Source organism: Eutrema salsugineum, unplaced genomic scaffold (assembly GCF_000478725.1).
Source record: "Eutrema salsugineum unplaced genomic scaffold, Eutsalg1_0 scaffold_13, whole genome shotgun sequence".
Lineage (NCBI taxonomy): Eukaryota > Viridiplantae > Streptophyta > Magnoliopsida > Brassicales > Brassicaceae > Eutrema > Eutrema salsugineum.
Window position 1 is genome coordinate 5,062,216 of NW_006256885.1, and position 10,946 is coordinate 5,073,161.

The 10,946-nt window shown below is 38.9% G+C and overlaps 1 protein-coding gene across 2 annotated transcripts; it reads left to right on the plus strand.

Annotated features, from left to right (window-relative positions):
- Positions 1-274: 274 nt before the first annotated feature.
- Positions 275-10,937, plus strand: LOC18025368 (proteasome activator subunit 4). 2 transcript variants are annotated; one of them, XM_006407171.2, is made up of 35 exons: positions 275-532; positions 1,035-1,137; positions 1,252-1,364; positions 1,511-1,633; positions 2,204-2,305; positions 2,404-2,569; positions 2,859-2,975; positions 3,068-3,135; positions 3,238-3,339; positions 3,418-3,628; positions 3,727-3,960; positions 4,048-4,175; positions 4,325-4,442; positions 4,530-4,748; positions 4,851-5,009; positions 5,120-5,196; positions 5,289-5,497; positions 5,711-5,921; positions 6,031-6,110; positions 6,203-6,320; positions 6,397-6,567; positions 6,755-6,923; positions 6,997-7,040; positions 7,136-7,178; positions 7,258-7,403; positions 7,552-7,646; positions 7,742-8,628; positions 8,779-9,060; positions 9,162-9,257; positions 9,347-9,525; positions 9,633-9,714; positions 9,868-9,992; positions 10,150-10,242; positions 10,330-10,483; positions 10,682-10,937. In XM_006407171.2, the coding sequence occupies exons 1-35, from the start codon at positions 372-374 to the stop codon at positions 10,721-10,723; spliced, it is 5,427 nt and encodes a 1,808-aa protein (XP_006407234.1). In that variant the 5' UTR covers positions 275-371; the 3' UTR covers positions 10,724-10,937. The 2 variants fall into 2 exon arrangements, with proteins under 2 accessions (XP_006407234.1, XP_024015525.1); XM_024159757.1 differs by having other exon boundaries at positions 329-532; positions 1,519-1,633.
- The last annotated feature ends 9 nt before the right edge of the window (positions 10,938-10,946 follow it).

Sequence of the window (10,946 nt, forward strand, 5' to 3'; positions counted from 1 at the left end):
AGGATTATACATATATTTTAAAACATGTGGGTGTAAATCGAAAAAGTAGTAAGACTTAAGGGCTAATTTGGAATACTATTAGTCGGTTCGGAAAGTGGTGTACCTGCCGCGCAAGTTGCCGGTAACCAGTCAACGGTAAAGTCAATAAAATATTTTTTCCCTCAGAAATAATAAAGAAGCAAAGTTGTTTTCAATCTATTGGTATGTTCTTTGGCATTTTCCTCATATGATTTTTCTTGCTTGGAAAGAAAACAAGAGAAAAAAAACTAAAAAAAGCAAACACAGCTTTAAATTCAGTGCCAGAGAAGAAGAAACCACATCAATCTGCAGAAAATTGAGACGACGAAGACGGAGGAGACTGAGAAGAGGAGATGCATCTGTACAATGGATGGCTACCGCCGCCTGTAGCGGAGGAGACGAAGAAGGAGAAGGAGTCCTTCGCGCGAGTCGTGAGATGCGTCAAAGAGTTGCACCGACCAGATGATCCTGAATCTGTTTACACCACTCTTAAATGGATCTCCGTTATCGAACTGTGAGTTTTTGATTTTCGGTTGTATTGCTAAAACGTCGTGGAAATTTTATTTTCTATCTCGGGCTGTTTCTCTGGCTCGAATTGCTTGCTTCTTATTTGGGATTTGAAGACTTAAATGATGAATTTAAGAGACGATTAGCTCAGTCCCAGTTTCGGGTCAGTGAATTGAACTGAATTGCAGGGATTTTCGGTGCTCGCGGTTTAGTCTGCACACGACTAGGACTGAAGTGAAATGTGGGACTAAAATAATTTGTAGTTGGGTGAAGATTTATACTATAATCGTGCAATCTGGTCGTCTGAAATAATTATACAGACTGGTTCGACTGGATTTTTGGTTATCTAGTAGCCTCTATTTAGCTGGGATTGATCGTGTAGTATATTGATTATTAGATCCTGGAATTTTTCATTTTGTAAGTTGGGCATAGTTGGTTCTTATTCTGATGCACTTGTATATCTTCTGTGGCCGTCCATGGTCTAATGACGTCTTTTCTCCCCTTTGCAGCTTTGTTAGAGCGAAAAGTGAATTGTCTGTGGAAGATGTTAGTGAACTCGTGGAAATCGGCTTACAAATTTTCCATTCATCTCAGAATAAGTTGTATGCTCAGGTTCGAAAACTAATACCAAAATGAACTCCAGTTACTTGCTCCGTTCTTCAGATACCCTTGCCTTTACCAGTTTTTCTATGCTTACCTTTCGAATGATCGGTTTTGGTGAGATAGGTTAGATGGGGTAATGTTTTAGTCAGATTGATGAACAAATATCGTAAGAAGCTGTCTTTAAAAGTTGAGTGGAGGCCATTGTATGATACCTTGATTCATGCACACTTCAGCAGGTGAGTCCTTTTTAAATATCTGGCAGGCATATTTATGTGGGTCCTTTTTCTTAGATACTCATGAAGGGACAATTTTGTTATCTTCGTTTTACTTTTCTTGTTTTTGTTTCATGCTACAATGTTTTCAAACTTCTTTTTCTTTGTAGGAGCCCAGGCCCTGAAGGTTGGAGGTTAAGACAACGACACTTCGAGGCTGTTACTTCTCTCATTCGTTCCTCTAGGAGATTTTTCCCACAAGGGGCTGCATCGGATATATGGTCTGAATTCATGTAAGTTGCTGACACGAGATGTTTAGATGGTAGTACTGCTCTTACGTCCATACATGCGTTAGATTTTTCTGGTTTGTCAAACAAATTATGAAAAAACTATCATGATCCCATCTGTTCTAGCTTGCATTATATGTGAAGCACACTTTTTATTTCTGCTATGGACAAAGGGTTGGGAAAATGAGGAAGTACTGTAGGAGGCATCGTGTTTATTATTACATGCACCCTTTATAAGGAGGGTATAAATCTTTTTCAGTATGGCTGCCTTATTTCTCATCATTTCCCTCTCATATACCATGTTTTTGTGGTGGCTTATCTCTCTGTATGAATCAATGTGTGAAAGACGTCATACCAAAGCTGTACTATTAGGATACCTGTATGGTTTTTCGCTCAATATAGGTCGCAGTCCAAACCAAGTCAAGAGTCGTGTCTTCCCTAGTAGAGGCAATGGGAGTCATAAAGGAAGAGAATTGAATTAGATCTACTTCATCTCTTTAAGATGTTATGTGTAGCTGGATTGCACGCTGATTAAATGCTATAGCTCTGCTCACCTCTTCTTCTACACACGTTCAGGTCTCTTTTGGAAAATCCTTGGCATAATTCCTCGTTTGAGGGCTCTGGCTTTGTGAGATTGTTCCTTCCCACAAATACCGAAAATCAGGATTTCTTCTCCGAGTAAGGGAAACATCGTTAATCTGTGATCAATGATATCTCTCGTTTCTCCCATTTCAAGGAATATATACTCATTAATTTCTCTTCTTATGACCTTGTAGAAAATGGATAAAAAATTGTCTAGAGCTCTGGGATTCAATACCAAATTGTCAATTCTGGAACAGTCAATGGACAGCTGTGCTAGCTCGCGTGATAAAAAACTGCAGCTTTATCGACTGGGAATCCTATTTGCCCATGCTTTTTAGTAGATTTTTGAATATGTTCGAGGTGAGTGAAGTTTTCTTAGTGATACTAATTGTTAAGTCTTTTGAGTTCCAGCCTGAATGACGAGACTTTGACGTTAGTTTTACTTTGGAAAAACATATATTTTGCTCTCACGAAATGTATGGAATAGCTGAAGTGGAATATAAAAACATAATATGCTTAAATGCAGCTGGGCATGTAAAGATAGCAAAAACTAAATGAGATTGGGATGAGTCTTGCTCTTTTGTCGTCTCCCAAATTTATGTATTCTCTTTTTCTACACACACAGGATTCTTATTTAATTCAGTTTTAGGTTCCTGTCGCAAATGGAAGTGGATCATATCCTTTTTCAGTTGATGTTCCCAGAAACACAAGATTCCTATTTTCTAATAGGAGTGTCACTCCATCAAAATCAATTGCTCAATCGATTGTAAGTTAATTTTAATTTTCATTCTACTGCATTCTTCTTCTGTATCTGACTAATAAATATTCACTGGGTGCATTTCTTGGCTTCTGTTTCAGGTATACTTTCTGAAACCTGGAAGTTCGGCACATGAGCAGTTCAAGAAATTGGTCAACCTCTTAGAACAGTTTGTTTGCTTAATCCTTGACCCCCTATTGTCTATTTGTTTCTCCAACTGCAAGGTTACAACCGTCGTACTTACTGTTTCTCTATTGTTCGGTAAATGTAGATATTATCATCCTTCTAATGGTGGTCGTTGGACTTATTCCCTGGAACGATTTTTGCTCCACCTGGTAGTAGCATTCCAAAAGCGTTTGCAGCGTGAGCAGCAGTAAGAAAGCGCAATGTCGCCGTTTATTTATGTATTTAATCATATTGGTAGGCTCTTGCTTAGGTCCTATTCCTACAGGGATCCAGATAGTCTGTCAGCAGTCTGCTTATGGAAGCCAGAAAGGATAGCTTTTGTTGACGTGGTGTTGAAGTTGATTGATCGTGGTCAATATAGCAAGAACGAACATCTTTCCGAGACAGTTGCTGCAGCGACATCCATTCTGTCTTATGTGGAGCCCTCTTTGGTCCTTCCTTTTGTGGCATCACGATTCCATTTGGCTTTGGAAACGGTTTGTAATTTGTGTTCGCTTCTTTATCTTGCAGACTTTTCAACCGCTACTCGTCTATCAATTAACTTACTTCATAGCAAATGTTTATGTATAGTCAGACAACTGCCACCCACCAGTTGAAAACTGCTATGATGTCCGTAGCATTTGCTGGCCGATCAATCCTGCAGTCTTCCATGTCAACTTCTAAACAAGATCTTGGTGGTGATATGGATGATAGGATGTTTCTTGATCTTATTGGGATTTCTCTATCTAATGCATTACTTGGAATGGATGCCAATGACCCCCCTAAAACCTTGGCAACTATGCAGCTTATTGGGTCCATATTTTCCAATGTAAGCTCCTTTAACCTCGAAGGTCTTCCAAACATTCGTTATTCAAAAGAGTTGTTTTCTTATCGGTTTTATACTTGTATAATGTAGATGGCTGTCTTGGACGATAGTTCTGATGACTTATCATTCATGACTATGGCTTCCTTCTCTGAGTGGCTGGATGAGTTTCTGTGCCGTTTGATCGCTTTGTTACAGCATTTGGAACCCCATAGTGTTATGTGAGTAATATATCACAGTCGGGAATGTTTTACAATTCTGCTTCGTGACTGTGGTCTCTTATTCTTTATTATATAGCATTTAATTTTCATCACATCATATTTTCCCTCTCACCGATTATTATTTACATTTCGACTTTCTGTTGGTGCAGAAATGAAGACCTAAGTTCATCTGCAACATCAGGAACGTTTTTGGTTGAGGATGGTCCTTATTACTATTGCATGCTTGAAATCCTACTAGGAAGGCTGTCTGGTTCTCTATATAGCCAGGTTGGTTTGTCGTTATTACTTTAGAAACTCCTCAGAATTTTCCATGGAAGAGAAGTTTGATTGATTATTTGTTTTAATCTCTAATAGGCCTTGAAAAAGATATCAAAGTTTGTTCGGACAAATATTCTTCCTGGGGCAATTGCCGAGGTTGGGATGCTTTGTTGTGCCTGTGTTCATTCAAACCCTGAAGAAGCAGTTGCTCAAATTGTTGAACCAATGCTCCTCGCTGTTATATCTTCTCTGAAAGAAATCCCTGTCACTGGATATGGAGGAAAAGGAAGTGTAGACACCGTTGTTTCCAATAAGGTATTTCTGCTTGTGAATAGCTTTTGTTCGAAGTTTATGCATTCTCTTCAGTCTTAAATTATATAACTCCTTTTTTCTTTTCTTTTTATCACCTTTCTTCAGCAAGACAAACACACACTTTCTCCAGCGCTTGAGGCAGCTATAGATTATCAGCTGAAAGTATTGTCAGTTGCCATCACTTATGGAGGCAGCTCACTTCTTCGGTACAAAGATCAGTTTATCGAAGCTATCTCTTCTGCATTTAATTCCTCATCTTGGAAGGTATTATTTTGCTGAAACGACACTTATGGACTCAGATTTATCTTTAGTGTGTGCCTTTTTTTTTTAATGATGTGTACTTTTATGTGGCTTTTTTTGATAATTGTCTCAAGGTTAATGGAGCTGGGGATCACCTTCTTCGATCTCTCCTTGGAAGTCTGATTCTTTACTATCCTATTGATCAATATAAGTGCGTAATTACTCAATAATGTTTATCATCAATAACTTGGTGTGTTTTTTTGTCTCTCTACTCATATAACAAAAAGTTTCTGTTCCTTTTAGATGTTTGTCTCGTCACCCTGCTGCTCCTGCTTTGGAGGAATGGATCAGCACCAAAGCTTCTACTAAGGATGAGCAGGTGGCGCATTCCAGGTGGCATGTTCCCACCAAAGAGGAAATTCAGTTTGCTAATGAGCTCTTAGACCTTCATCTTGAGTCAGCATTAGATGATCTTTTAAGAATTTGCCAATCAAACATCCACAGTGATGCAGGTAATTTCGGTCATTCCTTTGTGTGATTCAGTCTTACGTCAATGAAATATGCATATTTGTCAACTGTATGCTGATTTGGGTTGCCTCTTTCATGTTAGAGCAAGGGCTGACATTTCTATATTGCAGTGATATTAACGCACAGTGTATGGTGACGTACTTGTTTGCTCCAAAAATTTTCTCGTGCTTGCCTCATTGATGCTATTTGTGTTGCAGGAGATGAGAAAACACACTTAAAAGTGACTCTTTTGCGCATAGATTCTACATTGCAAGGTGTTTTGTCTTGCCTACCTGATTTCAGGCCATCGCCTAGACATGATGATATGGTTGAGGATCTGCCGTTCTTCATAGCTGGAGCATCAGGTTCTTGTGTTGGCAGTGCAGAACTACGAGAAAAATCTGCTGAGACTATTCATGCAGCCTGCAAGTAATGTTTGTTCAGTAGCTGCTTTGCGCACTTCTCTCCAAAAGCATATGCGTACAAGTGAAATAATTATTTTGTGATCGTTTTGTAATTTGTATTTTGATGTTTGCAGATACTTGTTAGAGAAAAAGTCAGATGACAGCATCTTGCTGATACTAATAATCCGCATAATGGATGCGCTGGGAAACTATGGTACTGCAGAACGCCTTTGGCGTGGTCCCTTTCTGCACTTGACTACCCAATTGTTTTTCTCTTCATAACACTTATCCTTCAAATGTTTGCAGGCAGTTTAGAATATGATGAATGGTATAGTCACAGGCAGGCTTGGAAACTGGAATCTGCTGCGATTGTAGAGCCTCCAACGAACTTTATTACTGAGTTTCATTCTAAGGGCAAGAGAAGGTAATTCTCCCTATTATCCTAGTTGAAAACTTACACATCTTGATTTTAATTTCATGCAAATCTTCTCGTCTTTCAGGCCTAGATGGGCGCTCATTGACAAGGCGTACATGCACAACACATGGAGATCATCTCAATCGTCCTATCATCTGTTTCGTACCAATGGGAACTTCTCTCCACCAGAATCATTGACACTTTTGGTTGATGATCTACTGACCCTCTGCCTGCACAACTATGAGACTGTTCGAGTGTGAGTACTTGCGTGCCCATCTATGGTCTAAATATGAATCTTAATGAACAATTGGTTATAGGGCCTTAGGTTTTGGAAAGCATTAACCACCCTCTTGAACCAGAATTTCGTCTGTAAATTTCTTTACGCCTTCTTTCAATGCATTAATTGACTTGGCTTTGCTTTTAAATTCACTGGTGGTGTGCAGGCTTGCTGGAAAATCATTGCTGAAATTGTTAAAGAGATGGCCGCCATTGCTTTCAAAGTGTGTTCTGTCCCTTAGTGAGAACTTGCGAAATCATGATGCACCAGAGAATGTAGTCCTTGGTTCTTGTGCCATTCTCTCTTCACAGAGTGTTCTCAAGCATTTGACAACGGTAGTCATTTAGTGTTAGTTATTCTTTGCTTTATTTTTAATTGTAAAATCTTATGTTTGTTCTGCTACTCCAGGATCCAAAATCATTTTCCTCTTTTCTTCTTGGGATTCTTTCAAGGTAGCCTTTTTACATTTCCAAGATCAATTAATATCCCTTGGTAAGGACAAATGTGTTTGTAAATTGGTATTAATATCTATTTTGAATCTTTGTAGTTCTCATCACGAATCTATGAAAGCCCAAAAAGCAATCATTGAGGTAAAGTTTCAACCTTTGTTACTAGGGTAAAGGCCTTTTTCTTTCTTTGAGTTTTTGCCTGAAGCTTTTATGCTTGCAGCTTTTTGTCAAATATAACATTCACTTCGCGGGACTGTCTAGAAACATACTTCGCTCATTGGACAGCCATGTTGAGGGGTCTACCTCTGGAGATCTAATTTCTCAGATCGGCTCCATGAGCTTTGACTCTTCTAGCTTGCATTGGCGGTATATATACCCTACCATTAATCTGTTATTCATTGGAAAATCATTTTCATATACATAGTTAAACTTTTAGCTCCTCAACTCTCAGATTTAATAATTTTGAAGGTATGGAGCCATTATGCTCTTTTTTTCTTTTCTTTTCTTATGACAGGTACAACTTGATGGCTAACAGAGTGCTCCTTCTGTTAGCTATGTCCTCTAGGATTGACCCAAGCTTCTCCTTCAAAATCCTTGATGAAACTGCTGGTACAGAGTTTTAGATGGTCGTATATATGGGAAGGCTTTTTCTTCACGTTATTTGAGTTTCTCCTTCTTAACTAAGGTTATGTTGATATTTCCAGGCCACTTCCTGAAAAACTTGAAAAGTCAACTTCCGCAGACGAGAATACTGGCAATTTCAGCTTTAAACACGCTACTTAAAGAATCACCTCATAAGATGCAAGGCAAGGATCAACCTTCTGTGTCTTCCCAAGAAAATGCCAACTCATCCCTTGATTTAGCGTTGAGCCAAATTTTTCGAGAGGAAGGATTCTTCAGGGAGACTTTTGAAAGTCTTTCTCACATTCATATCACTGACACTGATAGTTCCTCTAGAGGTAATCACGGTTCATCATTCCAGAGCATGGCGGACAAGTCAATCACTCGTTTCTATTTCGAATTTTCGGCTTCATGGCCAAGAACGCCTAGTTGGATATCTTTGTTAGGAAGCGATATATTCTATCCAAGTTTTGCTCGCATTTTTAAGCGCTTAGCACAGGAATGTGGAGTGCCGGTGTTGCTGGCACTTAAAAGCCCCTTAGAAGAGTTTTGTAATGCCAAGGAGAGACCAAAACAGTGTGTTGCTGCTGAAGCATTGGCAGGTGTACTGCACTCTGATGTTAATGGTCTTCTTAGTGAGTGGGATAGCTGGGTAATGGTTCAGTTGCAGAATGTTATTCTTGGCCAATCAGTAGAATCCATACCGGAGTGGGCTGCTTGCATACGTTATGCTGTCACAGGGAAAGGGAAACAAGGAACCAAAATTCCTGTCATGAGACAACAAATTTTGGACTGTATCGTGGCACCATTGCCACCAACCGCAACCACCACTGTTGTTGCAAAGCGGTATGCTTTTCTTTCGGCTGCTCTAATAGAACTGTCTCCACCAAAGATGCCCGTATCAGAAGTGAAACTGCATATCATGCTTCTTGATGAGTTGATCCGCAATATGTCCCATTCCTCGGCACAAGTAAGGCTTCTCACATTCGTTTATTGTACTCTTACAGCTCTGCCTCTGTTGTTTTCATGTAGGATCATGCATGTGAATGTATTTTGACAAGCTTAAAAGGGTCAAAATCAAATTCTGAAAAGCCTGTTACTTTTGTGTTACAATGAACAGATAAGGGAAGCTATCGGTGTAATTCTTTCAGTATTATGCTCCAACATTCGGCTGCGGATGTCATATCATCAAGAACATCCATCTGAAGAAGGGAGAACAGATGTTGATAGCCGAATTGAGGAGGAAAATTGGTTCAAGTTGATTAGTGAAAAAGCATCTGAAGCAGTTACAAACATTCAACAAGCTAGCATATCAGATAGCTTGGACACTTCAACAGATGTTGATATGGATAATGCTCCGTCAAATGGCGATTCTCTAGATGATGTGAAATGGATGGAGACGGTACTGACTGTCTCAGTTTTTGGGAGAATTTTAATTTCCTCCTTTTATTTGAGACATTTGATACTAATCTCTCTCTCCCTTCTTTTTAATCTTATCTATAGCTCTTCCATTTCATAATCTCATCTTTCAAATCTGGGAGGTCTTCATATCTGGGAGATGTAATTGCGGGATTCCTGTATCCGGTGATATCTTTACAGGTATATCTGTTATATATATATATATTTTTAACTCTCTTATCTTCTAAATTGCTTTTCCATGACTGAAGATTTATTGCCATTTATTGAAGGAAACATCGCATAAAGATCTGTCCACATTGGCTAAGGCAGCCTTTGAGCTGCTGAAGTGGCGGGTGTTCCCAGGATCTCAGCTACAGAAAATTATTGGAGTTATTCTTTCTTCTGCTGGTGACTCTAACTGGCGGATAAGATCTTCAACCCTGACATATCTGCGAACTTTTATGTACAGGTAATAGATATATATATATATATATCTATATATATATGATCGATATAGCAAGATGACAAATGCGCTGTTGATTAACGAAGCTTTTCTATTTTGATCTTTCGTACTAGGCATACTTTTATACTCAGTCACGAGGAGAAACAGAAAATCTGGAAAACCGTAGAAAAACTCCTTGTTGACAGCCAAGTAGAGGCAAGTTCTACATTTGCTTTTTTCACATCAGGATTTTGTTGTTGTCCACTAAAGTTTTTGTTTGATTATTCAATCTTAGTGATTAATTTATATCTGGATACATCAAGCGCGTAGGGCTTGCACCTCTTTTAAACGATATGATCTGGTCTTCAGGTACGAGAGCATGCTGCAGCAGTTTTAGCAGGCCTAATGAAAGGAGGAGATGAAGATTTTGCTGCAGATTTTCGTGATAGATCCTATGCAGAGGCAAACTCAATCCAAAAGAAAAGAAACCGGAGGTTTTCCTTTCGTCCCTCTTAACCATTTTCATCTTAACTTTTTGTCTCCAAAGATGATACTGAGAGAAAAAAATGAAAAAAAAGGGCTGTGATTGGCATATCTTTTCCTCGGTTTTTTGTTTTAACGTGACCTAAGAATCAAATCGGTTCGTTTTAGGAAATCAAGTTCAACTCAGTCCATCGCAGAGGTGCATGGAGCCGTTCTTGGTTTGGTAGCTTCAGTTTTGTCTGTTCCTTATGACATGCCCAGGTTTAAACATCTCTACATTAGATTTCGTGATGCAGATCTTTAGCTTTGGACATTTTATGAATTATCTGAGACTTTTAATATTTTCAGCTGGTTGCCGGATCATGTAACTTTATTGGCCCGTTTTGCCGGTGAACCGACGCCTGTAAAATCCACTGTGACTAAAGCAGTGGCTGAGTTCCGGCGAACCCATGCAGATACATGGAATATCCAAAAAGACTCTTTCACTGAAGAACAGCTTGAGGTAATGCATTCGGGCTTTACATTAGTTTCCTTGATTTATCTATCAATGCATATATATTTAGGAAATTTCTACATAACTTCATACTCTATCGAACAAATTTGGCAAATGTGAGATTGAGGAACGTACGAGTAAAAACTAGCTTTATATTCTACATCTTGGTGATGAAATAATGTGACATTGTTTTCCCAACATTTGCAGATCTTGGCCGATACATCTTCCTCGTCCTCGTACTTTGCTTGATTTAGTTTCGTCAACGACAATAATACACTACTCTTTAATGAACCAACCACATCTTTGTACTCTTCACTTGTTATGTACTTATTTTTCATTTTATGTCCAATAGATGTAATCACATAAAAGGCTAAAAACCTTGGTTTCGGTTTATATACTTCACAACGGAAATTAGAGATATGTGTTACACTTACAACTTGAAAAAGACATGATGGCGTCGTTACTTGGGTTG

What these genes read in the sequence shown, in the direction of transcription:
- LOC18025368 (XM_006407171.2), top strand. Translation starts at nt 372, where the DNA reads ATGCATCTGTACAATGGATGGCTACCGCCGCCTGTAGCGGAGGAGACG. An exon ending in TGGATCTCCGTTATCGAACT is followed by an intron (nt 533 to 1,034) that starts GTGAGTTTTTGA and finishes TCCCCTTTGCAG; the next exon opens with CTTTGTTAGAGCGAAAAGTG. An exon ending in GGATGCGCTGGGAAACTATG is followed by an intron (nt 6,111 to 6,202) that starts GTACTGCAGAAC and finishes AAATGTTTGCAG; the next exon opens with GCAGTTTAGAATATGATGAA.